The sequence below is a fragment of the Centroberyx gerrardi genome, chromosome 2 (genome assembly GCF_048128805.1).
Source record: "Centroberyx gerrardi isolate f3 chromosome 2, fCenGer3.hap1.cur.20231027, whole genome shotgun sequence".
Classification (NCBI taxonomy): Eukaryota; Metazoa; Chordata; class Actinopteri; order Beryciformes; family Berycidae; genus Centroberyx; species Centroberyx gerrardi.
This window is the reverse complement of record NC_135998.1, coordinates 11,095,864-11,115,097: the sequence shown is the minus strand read 5'-3', so window position 1 is coordinate 11,115,097 and position 19,234 is coordinate 11,095,864. Positions and strand designations below refer to the sequence as shown.

At 43.7% G+C, this 19,234-nt stretch overlaps 2 protein-coding genes across 2 annotated transcripts; one reads left to right on the top strand and one right to left on the bottom strand.

Moving 5' to 3' along the window:
- The first annotated feature begins 7,165 nt into the window (after positions 1 to 7,165).
- Positions 7,166 to 10,354, top strand: nefla (neurofilament light chain a). The gene is made up of 4 exons (XM_071913857.2): positions 7,166 to 8,209; positions 8,424 to 8,548; positions 9,231 to 9,631; positions 9,790 to 10,354. Exons 1-4 carry the CDS (start codon positions 7,166 to 7,168, stop codon positions 10,158 to 10,160), a joined length of 1,941 nt encoding a protein of 646 aa, XP_071769958.2. The 3' UTR covers positions 10,161 to 10,354.
- Positions 10,355 to 14,756: 4,402 nt separating this feature from the next.
- nefma (neurofilament medium chain a) lies at positions 14,757 to 18,844 on the bottom strand. Its single transcript, XM_071913856.2, has 3 exons — positions 17,786 to 18,844; positions 16,617 to 16,741; positions 14,757 to 16,377 (listed from the first exon to the last, which is right to left on the bottom strand). The coding sequence occupies exons 1-3, from the start codon at positions 18,842 to 18,844 to the stop codon at positions 14,757 to 14,759; spliced, it is 2,805 nt and encodes a 934-aa protein (XP_071769957.2).
- Positions 18,845 to 19,234: the final 390 nt, after the last annotated feature.

Here is a 19,234-nt window from a genome sequence, read left to right as displayed (position 1 = left end):
CAAATCTAATGAAATTTTTCACCAATGACTAGCCTGTATCTATCTATTGAAGAAACAGTAAATAAAGACAACATCTACCATATTCAAGCACTTACCTCATCTGATAATCAATCAAATGTGCTAATGACAACAGTTGGGGGGTTAACACTGTAAATCCATTCTGGGTTTTTTCAGCCCCTCCTGCACTCTTGTTTTCTATACAGTTTTTTGTATATGTATGTCTTTTAATTGTGCTAATAAATAAAATAAAATAATAATAATAATAATACACCGATATGCAAAATCTAAACCATGTTGATAATATAATATATTTGCCTACTACAGACAACTTGATCTAACTTGATCTAAAGGCTGTCATAAAAAACATTTGCTGGGCCAAATGCAAAGTCACAGTCCTATGGGCCATAAGGTACTGGCAGTATGTTGTAAAGGAAGATAAGACTAAAACAGATTTTTGTCCATTTGATTTTATCTATACTACTTTTAATGCAGCTCATCTGTCTACACAGCCCACTGGACTGTGCAAAAAGTTTCCTAGAAAAAAAACATCTGTTGCCATGCCCAGAAAAAAAACTCAATTCAACTACACTGTTTTATTTGGGGCTTATTATTTGATCGAACAATCAATGGCACCTAATAGTCTCTGTCTCATTGCATTTAGCCTGTCCTTTTAGCCCTATAGTTAAATGATTATTAAGATACTCAATTAATGATGCAAGGGAATAGAGCGCACAGCACCGTCTGGTTCAACTGGTGTTTGATTTTATTGTTGCTGAGTGCCGACGGAGAAAAGGCGGGCGGGTCTTGGACTGACTTGGTAGTTTTGGTTTGCTGACTTCCCCCCACTGTCTGGACTGCTTCCTCATTTATACTCTGGAAGGTTTCATCACTATGAGTTGACTTAAGAGCATCTACTGAGTACTGAGAATTTACTCGTGACATTTTCCTCCAGTTTCTGTTTTAAAGCATCCCTCTGTGCAACTACATATTTATCCCATCCAGCCTCCATAATAATCTTGTCAAAAGCAAAACGCATAGTGCTGACATTCACAGACTGGCTTTTAAAGGTCCATCTGACGGTGCAACCACCTGGAAGATGTACAGCCCAGCCAATGTCAGATACAACAGTGGTCTATTTACAGAAATGAGTGAAAAGATTGTGGAAAGCAGGTTGGCAAAAAATACCTTTGGTGCCTATACATTACTTTCCCTGTGCCAAAACTAAGTTTTGTTAGCGAGCATAAAAATATACAAACAAAACTGCACAGGGACAGTGAGATTTCACCAAAGCCTGTAGTATTAGTATTCCAAATTGCCTCCTTCCATTATTGCTATCTATCTATCTATCTATCTATCTATCTATTGGGCCGGGACATAACACAGAGAAGGATCAGTCAAAAGTCTAATCCAATATCAAACCAATATTAAAGGCATACTGAGCAGGATTTTCCCCCTTGAAATAGCATAAACTCATCCAAAGAATACTCAGTCATGACTTACGGCCCATTGGTAGTCTGTGACAGTGTCTGTGTCTGCAGAGAGCCTGGATTTTCTTATTTCTGAATGTGCGGGACGTTTCTGGGCGTCAACCTTTTGGCAGTGGGTGTGTCCGTCTGCAACCAAAACCACTGCTGAATCCTTTTATACCTAAAAGCCTCGGTAGCGATCCGAACTCTAATACAGAGCAACTGGTCAGAGCTAGTGTGTGTCGTGAGCTGGCAGCTAGCTACCGTTAGCGTAGCTTCGTTGTAGTAGAAAAGCTGATAGCTAAGCTAACCGGCACCTACCTTTCCAACAGAAAACAGGCCAACTCCGTGTCACTCTTCATCCCCATCCTCTCCTTAAATACTCTCCAATGGGTAAAAGCCAACAGATTCACTCTTGTTTTGGAACCTCGCTGTACTTTTTTACTGGTTTTTACTGATCTGGCAACCGCAGGGAGGGGTCAACTTTGAAAGTTGTGTTTACAAGCCACAAGCAGCAAAATCCTACTCAGTATGCCTTTAACTGATTTCAGTTAGGGGGTTTAATAAGGTTGTTGATAAATACCAATGACTCACCAGGCACTGAGATTTCTGGCTTTCAGAAACTCACTGTCTGGCCTGAACCCATTGCCCCACTCAACTGCTCAGAGACAGCGCTACAAGTGAGCGATTGGCATCGCAAAACATTTAGTTTTAAAGCCAAAACAAAGCAGTAGTAGTTTGCATTGTGACAAATTACCACTCAACACCAGCTCCAGTTTTTAATTGCTCTGTGAGGCTGGAGAGAGGTACTTCATATTCTTTCCATACAGTGCTGTTAAGACAAAGTGGCATTAGTAGGGTTAGCCATTTCCCAACATACGAGTTATCATCCCCTTAACTTTTCTACCTTTGTTAGGGGTATCTCATACAATATCCAATACAATGGTCAATGGCCACATCAGTCGAGTCATGAACCCAAATTATGCGTAGTAATATAGTCCAGAAGGTTGTTTGGCACTGAGCCAAATGCATTTCCAGGTCCAGAAGTACAACATGGAGATCTCTCTTCTCTTGTTTAGCTGATTGAATATGAATTAGTTTTTCTCTTTTGTTGCTGTGTTATTTGAGTATGCAGAATGAGTCCTGCATCCTGTGTGCAGAAACTTTGTAAAGGCTCATAAGGAGTAATTTAATCAGTGATATGTCGTGAGGCAAGTCATGTAATGCTTTGAAAGTTAGGAGGAGGACATAATAATCAATATGTGAATTTACAGGGAGCCATTGAAGAAAGACTATAAGACCAGGGTAATGTGATCATGCTTTAGTATTCTCATGAGTATACTGGCTGCTGAGTACTGAATAAGTTGGACATTTCTGTGTGGAACTGGGACAACTGGAGTGTATTGCTTTGTAGTAATCAATTCAGGAAACAAAGAAACAAAAGCATGCATCAGCCATTGTGGTCAGTAAAGGAGGGGAAATGTCATGGAGTAATTACTAAGGTGAAAATATGCTCCACATATTTAAAAAAAAAAAAAAAAAAAAGCAAATTAAGCATTGCTTTGGGTCTCTGGTGTTGTGACAGGTGCTCTTTGGGGTACAGGTGAGTAGATCAACAACAAACATTGACTTAAGAAAAATGTGCTGGTGAGCCTTCAGAAGTAAAACCCAGGCACTCTGTCCGGATTGGATTATTGAAAAGCCTTGATATGATTGATAAAGCAGATGTCTGGATCAAAAATAATGGCAGCAGATTTTATAGATTCCTTTGGGGTAAATGTACAGCCACTGAAGTAAGCTGTGTATTGCCTAAAATGAGCATTTCAGTTTTGTCTGCAGTGGAGAGAATAAAGTTTTTGTCATCCATCTTTTGACGTCTAAGATTCATGTTTCAAGTTCTTTTTTGTCATCAAGTTTTATTGCATTTAAAGTTGCAATGAGTATGATTTATAGTGCGTGAAAGAGTAGTTATACGCACATTAACGGAGCCCACACACCTTAGTCTCTTAATGTACTTTTTTTGCAAAATCAGACAACGTTTTGCACGGTGGATCTTCATCAGGTTATTTGATAGGGTTGTTGATCAATACCAGTGACTCAATGATAACTTTGCCAGGTGCTGAGGTTCCTGACTTTCAAAACTCACTCTCTGGCTTGTACTCTCTGTTTTGGACAGAAACTCCCCACCCACTGGAATTTCAAGACACTCCCAATCCTGGGTCCTCCCCACTCACTGTCACTCTGCTGACACTGATCAAATTGTTTAGGCAGAAGGTCTGTGGGATGTTTCTTTCCTGATAAGAAGTCATGGGACAGACACTTTATCTCATCTCATCTGACAAAGAAAAGAACACAAATGAACTAGAGTGGAACTAAATGAGATCTGTAGTGTTATTGGCACCCTGGGATCTCACAGGCAACACATTCTTCGATGGATGTTTTATGTCATCTCTCTTAAGTAGACCCAGTCTGCTACAGAACATCGTCCATTTGTCCATGAATCGAAAGCCATAGGTGGTTTCTGGGTGGAACATCAGCCAGCCAACAATTTAAGGAAGTGAGCCTACTGCAGATGTGTTGAGAAAATGAGCTGGACTGCTAGGCTGTAAATTCAGACAGTGCTATTTTTATTTTTTGTCCCCATCTAAATAACAATATTTGCTATTGTCATTTGCGAGTGCAGTGGAATTTGCAGTGACATAACTGTTCCTAGTCCCTGAGATATTCTCATATTGATTCAATCTGGGAGTGATAGACTCATCAGGTACAAGGGGTCACAGATTTGAATTGAATGTGAATGTGTGGTATTTTTGCCAATTTGAAGGGCATTTTGGGGAATGATAGATTGAGAATGGACCGTGCATAACTGCATAAAGTTAAACTCATCAACAGGAAGATTTGAGAATAGAATGAAACTGTTTCTCATCCGTGTTAGGGAGATATCAAGCTCTCTGCGACAGCAGCTGATGTGAATGTGAACAGGAACAAAGGCATCATGTCATGGCATTCTGTCTTTCTTTCTTTCTTTCTTCTTTCTTTCTTTCTTATATTCCAATTAAACAAGTTATTCTAGAACAATATTGAGATGTGAGTGAATGCTATTTGCTAGCCAGCGACCACAGTCATTATCATTAATTCAAGTATTTTTCAGTCAAGCCAGCTAACGCCAACTAAGACTGTATGGACTATATTACAGCTGAAAGACTGTAAATGAATGACTGAAGCCTTTTACCTGGCTATAACCACACTGAACTCTTTCAGAGCAAAGATACTCATTACTGTATATTGAAACTTTGTGATGTGAATGACAAAATAAATGAAATGGGACCTATAATTATTGTATTTAATCAGAATAAGGCTTAATATTTTTACTTCCAAAAGAGATGATTAAAGCCTGGATAAGAATTATGTTTTAGAAACACAATATTGAGCCCCACCACTGCTGCTGCTGCATGTGCCACCCCCAGTGAGTCTGTGCTTCCCTACATCACAAATCCCAATTTAACCCCTGCTGCCATGTAACTGTCAGGGTTGATGACTGTGCATGTCCTCTGTGAAATGGCACTTCAGTTTTTATTGCTTTTTTTGCGGTTCTGTGGGAGGCCTTGAAATAACTGTGGCAAGACATTCAATGGAAAGGCTGTGTGTGTGTGTGTGTGTGTGTGTGTGTGTGTGTGTAGGTGTGTGTGTGTGTGTGTGTGTGTGTGTGTGTGTGTGTGTGTGTGTGTGTGTGTTGGGTCTTCTTGAATTTTGTCGTTTGTGTGACACACTGTCATCAGCTTAGCCTACATGTTGGGAATTACTGGAAATTGTGAATGTACAATTTACATACTTGGGTTTGATACTTTAAGCTGTTACATTGGTCAGCTTCAGACAAAACAGATGGTGAGCTTGAAAGTAGCACTAAGTTAGTTTTCACTTGTTCGGTTGAGTTTTGGAAAGCCAGTGGGCTGCTCTCTCTGCCTCAGTCCGGTTCCACAGAGTCTCTTGCCTACCAGAAATCGGCCTGGCGCTCCAGATTGTCAGACCGCTGTCAGGGAAAAGAATACACAGGGGGTTTGTGTGTGCACAACAGTTAGGATGACTCAGCCTGCAGCAGAATCCCAGCTCTCACTGAAGTCTCCCACCTCCCTCTGCCTGCCTCCCTTCTGTTTGGGCACAGGACTGTCTGTGAGTATTGGGGCCCTTTGCTGCATAAGCAAACTATAGGAACATGCACACCATGGAAGCAGCACACACGCACGCACACACACACATACACACATACACAAACACAACAAAGATATTACTGCGAAGCACTGCATTACAGTTCCTTTATGCATGGGATTTCAGAGTCATTCTAGAGCACAAATACATGATGAAAGACAAGATACAGACATTCGCTGAGCAATTACACGCCTGCACAGATGCACACACACTGCGGTCACACAGGAAAACAAAATGCAAGTCAGCAACTGAGTGTAATTGACCTGTCATGGTGTTTGTGCTGCCGATGAAAGAAGGGAAGACCGTTTCTCTTGGTAGGGAGTTATCAGGACAATGTGACAATGCAAAAAAGGTAAGACAGCTCTGCACAAATACTCATTGCCTGCACTGATAAAAATCTTTATTCCATAAAAATAAAGGACATATTTTTTTTGGACTAGTTGTTAAAAGGTACAATATTATGAACTGTCCATGTTTTGATGAGTGATCATCATGAACTCTTGCTTGAATTGCTTACTTTCCCGAAGTGTATTGTTCCACATATTCCACATTAGACATAATGATCTATCTATCTATCTATCAATAGAGTGAACTGGTGAGGACTGTCCCAGTTTTCTTTCCCTCAGCCAGGTAAGGTGAAGTAAATCTCGCATCATGCAGACGACAGAAGGACGATGGACCTCCCCAACATACGACCTTACCTTTTGTTTTTGAGGGCATTTATCATTGCAGGTCTTTTGAGGTCGTGGCTGTAGTTCTATTCTCTGCCAGAAGGGGAGATGCTGTGTCACAGTTCAGCTCTGTAAGTGTGTGTGTGTGTCTGTATCTACTGTGAAATCAGGACATCCCTCCCTTCTCCTGCAGTGAGGATGGCACAGCCTGCATTCAAATCAGTTTTAGTCATAAAATGTAAATCCTCTTACTTGAGCCCCCCTTCCCCTTCCACCTGATCTATCTAGATCTCCACAGGAAGTTTTCTCACTATTAGAGTTGGTAGTGTTGTGGTCATTGTTTTTTTTTAATTTGTGATGTGTTTGTTGTCTTGTTCATGTCCTTTGTTGCACCGCAAAACACTGTGATGAAGACGTTTTGTTAAAAATGTTTTATAAAGAAATTTGAAGTTGAATGTATTTGTCCATGCCAAACACAGAACAAGACAAACAGAAACATGCAGCATCCTACCACCTAATTTTGCAATCTCTTCCTGCCTTTTCTCCTCCCTCTCTCTCTGTACCCCACACTCACCGTTTCGCTCTCATACACCTCCCCATTTATTCTCTCTCCCTCTCATCCCTTGCCATTGCGGTGTAAGCCTATCGATCCTGCATTGTCAGAGTTTGGGGAAAGCGCTTGCGTCAGAGCTCACCATCCTGCTATAAAAGCCAGAGCCACTGCAGCAGCAAGCAGTCCAGGCTTAAACCTGAGCCCTTCACACAACTTCACACACACACAGAGAGGAGAGGGAGAGCAGCCTATCCTCCCAACACTGAGCCATGAGTAGCATCGGCTATGACCCCTATTACGGCGCCTCCTCATACCGCCGCTGGTATGTAGAGGCTGCCCCCCGTGTGGTGGTGACCAGAGGGAGGTCCCACTCTGTCTACTCTTCCCATGCTTCCCCACTTTCCTCCAGCCGTCTGCAGTACTCCTCTCCCGGCCGGGTGCTGCTCTCCTCCTCCTCGCCAGCCTCCTCCCTGGAGCTGGAGCTCAGCCAGGCGGCCCAGATCAGCTCTGAATTCCGCACCGTACGCACCCAGGAGCGCGCCCAGCTGCAGGACCTCAACGATCGCTTTGCTGGCTTCATTGAGCGAGTGCGGGAGCTGGAGCAGCAGAACCGTGCCCTGGAGGCAGAACTCCTACTGCTGAGGCAGAGGCACAGTGAGCCGTCCCGCCTGCGGGCGCTGTACGAGCAAGAGGCCCGGGCCCTGAGGGCAGCTGTGGATGAGGCAAGGGCAGAGCAGCAGTCAGCCCTGGGCCAGAGAGAGCGGCTGGAACAAACCCTGAGCGCCCTGCAGGCCCGCTATGAGGAAGAAGTGCTGGCTCGCGAGGAAGCCGAGGGCAGGCTGATGGAGGCTCGCCGTGCATCTGACCAGGCCGCCTTAGCCAGGGCTGAGCTGGAGAAGAGCGTGGAAACCCTGCTGGAGGAGCTGGCCTTCCTCAAGAGGATCCATGAGGGTGAGGTGGCCGAGCTTCAGGCCCAGGCCCACCTGGGGGCCCAGGTGGCGGTAGAGTCTGAGACCGCCACACCGGACCTGTCTGGGGCTCTGAGGGATATCCGGTCCCAGTACGAGAGGCTGGCAGCCAGGAACATGCAGTCTGCTGAAGAGTGGTTCAGAGGGAAAGTGGGCTCCCTGACTGAGAGCGTGGCCCAGCACACCGACGCCGTGAGGAGCTCCAAGGATGAAGCGGGAGAGTACCGTCGCCAGCTGCAGGCCCGCCTGCTGGAGATCGACGCATGCAGAGGCCTCAATGAGTCCCTGGAGAAACAACTGCATGAGATGGATGAGAAGCAGAGCGCTGAGATCGCCACCATGCAGGTCAGTAGTGGTAATGCAGGTGTACTACATTATAATTACTCTTTCACATATTTTTGGTTTATAGAAACAGAATTTATATTTCAAACTGTATCAATAAGGCATTTCATTCCATCATGTTGCATGTTACATGTCCATACAACAATGTGTCTTGATTTCATTAAGTAAATTACCTGTTGTTATTTATAAATGACACTTGATCATGCCTACTATTTAGGACACCATCGGGGAGCTGGAGAATGAACTGAGGGGCACCAAACAGGAAATGGCCCGCTACCTGAAGGAGTACCAGGACCTTCTCAATGTCAAGATGGCTTTGGACATTGAGATTGCTGCATACAGGTGAGAGGCAAGAATGAAGGATTAAGAGAACTAGAATATGTTGGCTTTTGTTGAGAGACATTGGCATTGTAAAAAAATACTCATAGTACTTATTAGTGTTAGTATTAGCATGATAAAATGGTGTTTGAAGCCCAGATACAGTTAGAAATGTTTTGTCCTTTTTTGAATGTTTTGTCTCCTGTGGCAGCTAAACATGGATTTAAGATATATTTAGAAGTTATTTTAAAAGTTTTTGTAAGTTGAAAATATTTGTAAACAGACATGTATGTTAGTCACAATGCATTATAAAATTTGTACCAAGCTCAAGTATTTCTCACATACAACGCTTTTATGTGGATATACCTACAATGTAAATGGCAAAAAAAAACAAAAAAACTATGAATTATGGTTATTATTTATTGGTAACTATCCATTATCAAATGTGGAAAATGCATGAAAAGCCATGGAAAACAGGGGATACTGGCACTTACAAAATCTAAATATAAAAAAAACAGCTAGACTTGGCCCAGTTTGCCACTTCTATTTTGGGTTCAAAGAATAAATGCATATTTCCCTCATTTTGTCTCAGACACCAGAGTGTTGAGACTAAATCAATGATTATTTTACCTCACAGTTTCTGCTGAATGGAAAACTTGATTTCAGGTGAGTTACTGATCCATCTTTCCCACGTCTTCTTGTCCAGGAAGCTTCTGGAAGGGGAGGAGTCTCGCTTCAGCGTGGGAGTGGCCGGGGGCGTGTCTGCTCTGTACAGCCACACATTGTCAGCACCCTCCTTCGCCCGGCCCGTCTTCTCCAGCCTGGGCTCTGGCTCCTCCTATTTGATGACATCACGTCTGCTCAGCTCCTTCAGCACCACTGAAGAGGTCATCTCTGCCAGCCAGGCCCAGCAAGCAGAGGCCAGTCCGCCTGCGGAAGAGGAGGAAGTACACAAGGAAGAGGAGGAGAAGGAGGAGGAGGCAGGAGAAGAGACTGAGGAGAAAAAGGAGGAAGAGGAGGAGAAGGAGGAGGAAGAGGGAGAAGAGAAGGTGGAGGGGGCTGAGGAAGAGAAGGAAGATGGAGAGGAGGCTAAGGAAGGAGAAGAAGGTTAGCACATCTTTCTTTTTTGACCATATTCTTTATTTGTTCAAGGAAGCTGCAATCATTCAGATAACATTTTACACTAATAAAATTCACACTTTCCTCTTTTGATACAGGTGGTGATGAGGATGAGGCTAAGGAAGAGGCTGCGGAAACAGCTGAAGATGAGGGAGAGAAAGAGAAGGACAAAGGAGAGGGAGAGGAGGCCGAGGGCAAGGAAGAGGCAGAAGAGGGAGACAAAACAGAAGGATCTGATGACAAAGATGAGGGTGCAAAAGACGAAGAGAAAGAGGAGAAGGAAGAGGAAGCAAAGAGTGAAGAGAAACAAGAAGATAAAGTCGATGCAAAGAAAGAAGACAAATCCGATGACAAGGACGACAAAGCCGACGAGAAGACAGATGACAAAGCTGCAGAGAAAAAAGATAAAGCTGACGCCAAAGAGGAGAAAGATGAAGGAAAGGCAGCCAAGCCTGAGAAGAAGAGCGACACACCCGCAGAAGAGAAGAAGAAAGATGAAACAAAGGGTAAGAAGTAAGCCGGTAGCCACAGCAACTTTCAGTCAAGACTGTCCACGTACCAACCTCAGCTTGATGAACAGTAGAAGCATCTACGTTATCCTCTCAAGTCGGCTTATTAACATGGTGCTCAATAAAAACAGTCCGGTAGAGTCAATTACTGCAACAAATCAAGGTTAACTGCTTGCCAATATTCAAAGTTGTCCATAAAAGTCTGGTTATGCACTTCCTTATGTGTATGTATGTGTAATTGGTTGTATGCAAAACTATGAGTGTGTGGGTTTTGGGTGGTTAAATAAACACCGTTAAACGCCAAATGTGTCATTGAATTTGAGTAAGATAAAGAATAAACAAGGTCTTGCATAACTTTAACCCTTATTTAACACATTCAAATTTAGAGTACGAGCCTGGGTGAGTACTTGCATGTGTAATCACACTCACTCACACCTGAAAGCAGTTTACCACAGTCGTCTACTGCTGGCTGATGAGCAGATCCACTGCAGCTGTTGGGGGATAACAGCCTTGTTTAAAGGCACCTCAGCAGCAGTTGTTGAGAGGGGTGAGTACATCTCATTCACTTAACTCCACACACGTTTCCCAGATGGTCTGGGGATGGTCACAACCTTGCTTCCCTAATCATTAACCTATCCTAGTAATCACGGTGTATCTTATCTCTTCGCTGTAGGCCCTAGTGTACACAACAATTTATAGATTCACTTGATATCTTTATTATTAGGCTATCTTAAGTTTTTATTTGATGTCTTTTCGACTTTATGTTAGAAAGAAGGAAAAGCCTGCACACTACCCTGCATTTATCTGCTTTTAATTGACAACATTTCGATCAGTCAGATCTTCATCGGGTGATATCGGTGTAAACACTTCCGCTTACGTATATATATATATATCAATAGATCAGAAGTCACATGATCTGAAAGTAAATCAATGCAAAGAAAAAGAGACAAAACATTAATCATTGCTCAAGACACGTCAATAGATACAATGAGGCCAAACCACTATGTTTACTAGCACTAGTGCTATATCACTAGTGATGAAATGACCCAAGGAATACGGTCAACTTTCAAATTATTAATTATCATATATAGTTATGAATTCTGGCGGAGGGCCAAATGCCTCTTAAAAGCTTCGTTTTCATCTGCTCACCAACGCATCATTACTGTGTGCAAGTCAAAAACATAAATGAAAAGAAATATCAATAAATAATGATTTCGACTCAATGTTACCTTTCACTGGAGAGCGACATGAAGGATGAAAGAGAGGGAGAAGGGACCTTAGCCCAGCGAGCCTCAAGATACTCCAGGTGTGGTTGATTTCTACCATAAAATTGGTACTGGAAATGAAACCAGCAGCCCTTTGACTAATAGGAAGCCTGCCTCCCATAACCACCAACCTGTTGCACAAGTTTGACATGCACAGACTGGAGACATAGAGGCAGACAGGCAATCACATGGACACACAAATATGCACACATATGCACACAACCACAAGCATGCATACAGTAAGCACATGCAAAACCTTTTTAATTGAACAACTATAAGGGAAGTTGGCTAATGATTCCCCTGAAACTGTGATAAAAGGTCATCTTGTGCTTTTTTCTATTATTCCATCTATATGTAAAATACTATATATATATATATATATATATATATATATATATAAAGTGGAGTTATGACATTTGTAGCTCTGGGAAAGTGACTTTATTAGGAATACACAAGACGAGGCAATCCTTAAGGCAACAGATTGAATTTGTAAAATGTAAAAAAAAAATGTGTGTGTGTGTGTGTGTGTGTGTGTGTTTTGTATGGGTGCAGGGAGCAGTGGTATATTTTTTTCCAAATATTTTTTCTGTTTATTGCTGTGGTCTCTTTTTATTGAAGAACCAAAATAAATTACTAGTTTGAAGACGATCGATGGTACGTCTTCGGATTGTTTAAGTTCTATTTTATATGTACAACATCTATAATCCGTCCTTTGATGTAGCATCCAGGGCACCACACACACACACACACACACACAGTCATATCATCCCCTCACAGTGACGGCACCTGACAGCTCCCCTGCTGTGATTCTACCTTGAGAGGACGTTAACCTTGGACAGTTTGCAGCGGCAGCCTCCCTCCATCAGGTATGCAGTTCACAGCACTGGTGGGTTTGGAAAACGGATTATAAAGAACTTTCAACACTGATTGCAGTGTTATTACCTCGTATCCAGCCTCTGAGCAATAACATCTGCCATCAGTCTCTGGATTTATGTTGCTTTTGACACACTGAAAAACAACGGCACATATTTTACGGCTCTTGGCAAATTAGTTGGCTTCTTCAGCAGTACATGATGTGAATCCTGAGCTGAAAGAGCTCATTCACTCTGAGGGCAGAATATTAAAAGATAAGCCAAGAAATGGATCTTGTAACCTTTCAACATGGTCAGTCAAATCTTACCACAGTAGTTGCTCCAAAATGAGATATCCACTAAAAAAGTGACACATAGTCATAAATGATTAATGGCAAGATATTAAAACAAATCCTGGAACCTTTTAAATTATATTACTTTAGGTCAGTTATGTCATCGGCTGACAAAATGAGTTTTACAGGCACCTGACTGGATCCTCTATATTTAAGAGCTATTCAAGTTAAAAGTAATGATTACTTTGCAAAATGTAGATATAACCTGCTTTTGAATATTAATCATCACTCTCTGTAGCAAGGGTACTGTGTGTATTCATCTAGCCATTAGAGCTTCCTCTGGAAAGTGTGCAATGCACTGCAAAGAAGAAGATTACTGTAATTGAGTAGCTTTTTTGTGTAATTGTACTTTTTCAAGTATTTTTTAAAGTCCGTAATTATACTTTTACCTAAGTAGATTTTTACTGAAGTATTGTATTTAGCTACATTTTAAATTACATCCATTACAGAGCACAGATTTTGTGGCTCTCCATAAACAACGGAAACTGGACCAATGTAAATTTGCAAATTGTGGAGCCATTCACAGTGAACAATCAGTCAGCAAAGAAGAGAAGAGTAATCTGGCTTTACTTTGTTTGTGCACTTTATTTTGTAATTTCCAAGTTTTTCGAATTAAAAGAATCTAGTTAAACACTGTCTTCTCGTCCTTTTAGAATTGCATGGGAAAAATCACACATAACAACATGTAACTCGGAGTACATTTTAAATGAGCTACATTTTACTTTTACTTAAGTAGATCAGCAAAGTAACATTACTTCTACTTGAGTAGGATATTGTACACTCTTTCCACCACTGGATTTATGTATTCTTTTGTAGTTTTTGTGTGTTAAAATATTATTTGATATATATTAGTTTACAGTTATTCTCCACATAAATATCAATGAAGGGAACTCTGGCAAGAGTTTCATCATAGGAATGTGAATATAATATAGAATTACTGTCTAAATCTAGTGGAATTGTAACAAGCACAGACATTTATTTCTAAAGCTCCTGTCTGCAAAGCTGTAATAGATTCAACTATAGGTAACTACTTAAAAATTGTTTCTTCATTGTAATGGTTGTAGATATGTAAGTAGATATGTGCAATTGTGTGTATCACTAATATACCTCTAAGTATACCTTAATTTCCTCTAATTAGAATAATATCATGAAATGACACAAGACGATAGTTTTTTCTCAGTATGACATTTATTGAGCAAATGCTGCTGGGAAATCGTTCATGATGAGTAAAGTCATGGGATTGCAAACAGTAGCACCTCATGTATGTTCTGTATTTAAATTCAAGTCCATCCTATGCATACAAGAATGTATGTATCTGCGCATTTACAGTTTTTTTTTTCGATTGCACTCGTTAAGTAAACATAATAGACACTGATAAAAAGCATGTTTAAGGCTAGGAGTTTCTTCAGGTTCATTAAGCTTTAGTTGCTCAGGTACTGAATGTATATGGTCATGAGTTCATCACATCATTGCCTTTCTCTTTCTTCACTGTATGTTGTGTATTTGTTAGTTTCTTTTTGGCTCAGTTGGTATCTTCACATATCAAGTAAGGCTACTTCAGTAGAGCACGCGTCTGTGTAGAGGACCCTCTGACCTGCCCTCCCCCACTTTCTCTTTAACTCAAAAAACCTCATATAACTTCAACAATATTTCTCTCAGTCTCCCACCCACCCACATTACATATATTCCTATTACACATTTACTCTGTGCACACAGTGTATCCCTTCCATACATACATACAGATAAGAGAGGAAGGTACTCCCCTCCCCTGAGCTAGCATGCAGAGATCACCCCCCTCCCTCCCTCCCGACCCCTCTGCGCTCCCGTGAGCTCACCCGTGAACTGCAGAAAGAAAGAAAAGAGAACAGAATGTCTCACTCGCTTGCTCCTGACCGCATCTGCAGCGAAGCCCATTTAAAGCTTTCACTCAACATGCATTTTTGACATTTGTAGCATTTTTAGTTCGCATTGTTTTGGCTTCTCTCTATGCTTTGTTTTGTATGTTTGAGAGTGGTTATCTTTATTACATCGCTCTAGCTGTATGATTTCTTTGTTATGTTAGTTCTGGGTTGATTGCTTGTCGTGTCCTCCGCTCTGGTCCCTCTCCGCCGCGGGATCAGCTGATTGGAGACCGCTCACTCGGTCTCGGTCACCTGCTTGATGGACTGGGTAGAGTGCTTCTCTGTCTTCTTGGAGGAGACCATCTTCTCCTGCAGCACCTCATCCACCTCCTTCACTGTTTCGGTGACGGTGACAGATTTGGTGACATGCTTGGCTCCGTCTTCTCCGGTGGTGATGGTCTCCACTGTCTTGGTGATCACCACTTTCTGGCTGCCATCTTCCTTGACGGGGCTCTCATCTACGCCATTAGCGATCACGTCGGCCTCCTTCTCCCCCTCGTCCTTCGTTCCTTTGTCTTCTGGAGCGCTCTTCTCTATGTCCCCATTCATGGCGACGTCTTTCTTCTCCACCTTTTTGTCTTCTGCTGAGTCACTCTTTTTCTCTGATTTCTCTTCAGCAGCCTTAGGAGCGTCTGTCTTAGGAGCCTCGGGTTTGGCGGTCTCGGTCTTTGGGGACTCAGCTTTTGGGGATTCTGGTTTTGGGGATTCTGACTTGGGAGACTCAGCTTTTGGGGAGCTAGGTTTTGGGGATTCAGACTTAGGGGAGCCCGCCTTGGGGGACTCAGACTTAGGCGATGCAGGCTTGGGAGATTCAGATTTAGGCGACTCGGGCTTAGGCGATTCAGACTTGGGGGATCCAGGCTTTGGGGATTCAGATTTTGGGGACTCAGGTTTTGAGGGCTCTGTCTTAGCAGGCTCTTCTTCCTTCTTGGCCTCAGGCTTTGCAGCTTCACCCTTGGGGGCTTCTGTTTTGGGAGCCTCGGTCTTGGCTACAGCTGCCTTATCCTTGTCTGATTTGTCCTCCGCTTTCTCATCTTTTGCCTTCTTCTCATCTATTTCGCTCTCTACCTTTTTGCCTTTGTCAGCTTCCTCTTTTCCGTCATCCTCTTTCTCATCTCCACTTTTGGATCCTTTGTCACTACTCGCATCTTCATCCTGATCGCCACCCTCCTTTTCATCACCCTCTTCCTCTGCTGCCTCCTCTTCTCCTCCGCTGCCCTCTTTATCTCCTGCCTTCTCTTTGTCAGGAGAGGCCTTGGACTCTGGGGCTTTGGAGCATAATACTGTTTCCTCAACTTCCTCCACATCCTCTCCTCCCTCTTCTCCTTCTCCCTCATCGCCTCCCTCTGCGTCATCCCCCTTGTCTCCCTCATCCTCTCCCTCTCCCTCACCTTCTTCTTCTTTTTCTCCTTCCTCACCACCTTCTCCCTCTCCCTCTTCTTCCTCATCGCCCCCCTTTTCATCTTCCTCCTCTTCCTCAGCAGGTGCACTAGAGCTAACTTTGGCTTCAGTGGCGGATACGGCTTCCTCCTCCTCTCCCTCGCCCTCTTCGCCCTCACCCTCTGCATCATCTCCCTCTCCACCCTCTACTCCCTCTTCTTCCTCTCCCTCATCCTCTCCCTCATCCCCTCCCTCTCCTAGTTTGGCGGACAGCTCTTGTGCTATCTCTGCCAGGGCCTCATCCATGTCAGTTTTCTCATCCTCCACCCTTGTCTCCTCAATGATCTCCTCCACAAACTTGTGCTGCACCTTCAGCTTGGGAGTGTCTGATTTAGACTTGGAGATCTTGGAGGAGGTGACGGCCTGGCGATAAGGGAAAGTGCTGAAGTGGGTTTCCTCTCCCTCTAGGAGTTTCCTGGTGGGACAACAAATGCACAAATTACACATTTCAATTTTACTCCTGCTATATTGAATTCAATGTTTTGTAGAGAATAAGTTTTGTCAAGACTGTAAAAGTTTGCTCTAAACTGTGTTTGAAATGTTAAGTATAAGTCTGGTCAGATTCATATAATTCAATCTCATAAACACAGTTAAAACAGTGGAATAAGCATCCATTTTAGAAAGGCAGCTGCATAGTGCACAGTCTCAGTATACCTGTATGCAGCAATCTCAATGTCCAAGGCCATCTTGACATTGAGCAGGTCCTGGTACTCGCGCAGATGGCGTGCCATCTCCCACTTGGTGCTCTTGAGCTCATTATCCAGCTGGTGAATCGTCTCCTGAGGAAACACCAAGCAGAGACAAGATAGTGAACAGGGGAATACTGCAAGATGAAAAGGAAGGGTTATTAAGTATAAGGGCCAGGCTAAAGTTACATTTTCTTTTTCTGGTTCACAATGAGGGCATCTTCAAAGTCAATATATTGCCCTCTGTGAAGTAATTATACTGTATGTCTCACTTGATAGATTATAGGTAGTCTCATAGCAACAATTTTGCAGTGACTGCCAAAACATTGTATTCTCATTTGAACTACTGAATAAGAATGAAAAATAATCCATGTTCACTTATCCTTCATTTATCAAAACTCTGTGCTGCTGCACAGGGCCGTGGTCTGTTGCTCTAATATATTCTGACGCAATACAGTATTCTAGAGATGGTGAATGCTGCTGTTTCAAGGGCAGCCCCCACACCTCTTCAATAGACACCCACTAAATCTCAGTGGTGTGATGCAAGGACGGAGCCAATGAAGGCATCGACCCGTGCCTCTGACTCAGCAAGAAACAGAGAGAGAGAGAGAGAAAGAGAGAGGGAGGGAGAGAGAGAGAGAATAGTCTGCTGCAGCGTTTTCCTTTAACTATTTCCTGACTTTTCTAAATCTCACAAGCTTGTAACGCTACAAGTCACTCTGGCCGAAAGATGTCAGCACTGAGTAATATTTGTAAGCCCAGTAATGCGCACATACACATCATTACGCAGCAGAAATTGTTTTAACACAGGCCTGCATCCCAGATATAGGATTTTTTTTTTCGTGTTACTGCCATTATGCAGGTTTGCTATTTTATTTAGTCCATCAAATGAGACATGCTTTGTCGCTAAATATACAAAAAATGACAATATGAAGCAACTCAACTGCAACTGCAGAATATTTTATTGTGATTACAACACAAGCCCACGTTATTCTACTTTGTAACTTGAAGAAGACAAAACTACTGTATAAAGTAATCTACTCAGACGATATGTTTATAACTCTTTACGCACGGGATAAAAAGTTAAGATTCACAATTAGACCCGTTTGTATGGCTGTTTCAGAGCTGTTTTCCTACCTGCAGACTGGCCAGGTCGCTGTTGTGGCGGTCCTCGATGTCATTCAGCTGCCTCTCCAGCGAGTCCCTTGTCCCGCGGACGGACTCCAACTCCACTGTCTTGGACTGCAGCTGGCGACGGTAGTCGGATATCTCATCACGGGCGGACTTGATGGCGTCCTTGTTCTGCTCCGCAGCCTCGGTGAGCTTGGCATAGCGGCACATGAACCAGTTTTCCACCTGCTGCAGGTTCTGGTTGGAGTGACCCTCCAGCTCTGAGCGGATCTCCCGGAGAGCCTCGGTGATGTCTGTCTTCTGGAAGTCTTTCCTCTCCATGGTCACCTGAGACTCCTGAACTTGGGCGATGAGGTCGCTCACCTCCTCCTCATGGTTGTTGCGGATGAAGGCAATTTCATCCTGTAGTGACTGAACTTTCTTCTCCAACTCAGACTTCACCAACTCCGAGTCGCTCATGTCCTTCTTCAGGACACGGATTATGGCCTCTGTCTCCTCCCGGATGCGGGCTTCCTCGTCAAAGCGGTCCCTAAGCCGCTGGATATCCTCCTCGATGTGGTCGGTATCGAGCTGAATCTGCGCCTTGTCATGGTGGATTTGCTCCAGCATGGAGCGCAGCTCCTGCAGCTCCTGGTCATAGAGGTCGCCCAGCTGGGACCGCGACACCTGCTTCTGCCGCAGTGCCTGGATCTCCGACTCGATCTGCTTGTTCTGCTGCTCTAGGTAGTGCACCTTGTCAATGTAACCGGCAAAGCGGTCGTTGAGCCCTTGGAGTTGCTCTTTCTCGTTGGAGCGCTTGTAGTCTCCGTTCAGGATGGAGGTTTGATTATAATCAACGCTGTCGGCGGAGCTGAGCACCGTGGAGCTGTAGGCTCGGGAGACGGGCACATTCACGCTCCTCTTGTAGGATGTGGTCATCGTGGAGCCGGGGCTTGCCCTGGACCAGGACTGAGAGCGGAAGCCGCTGGAGGGGGTGCCGCTGGAGCGGCTGTAGCCGTAGCTGGTCGTTCTACCATCCATGACTCTCCTAAAGGGGCTCCCTATCGTGTCCACCGGGTAACTCATCCGGTCAGACTACTGACGGGTGTGCGTGTAAATGGAGGGGGACGGTGCGGGAGGTGGAGGCGTGTGGCGAGTGTGTGAGTGTATGTGAGTGTGTGTGTTATGTGTGTGATGTGTGCAGGTGTGGGGTGTATGGCTCTCACGGCGACTGAGACTCGACTGCCTGTCCTTTATATATCTGAGGCTCTATCGCTAACAAGGCAAGTAGAAGCAGTTTTGCTGGCCCATTGATCGAAGGGAGGGGAGGGCGCATTCCCCTCAGGCGCTCTGCCAATGGTCCGTTGTCCCGTTCAACGCAAACCACGTGGGCTGGAGGAGCTACGTGGGTGGCCGGTTTAAAGGCAAAATGGACTCTGACAGAAAAAAAAAAACAAAAAAACTAAATAAATCAAA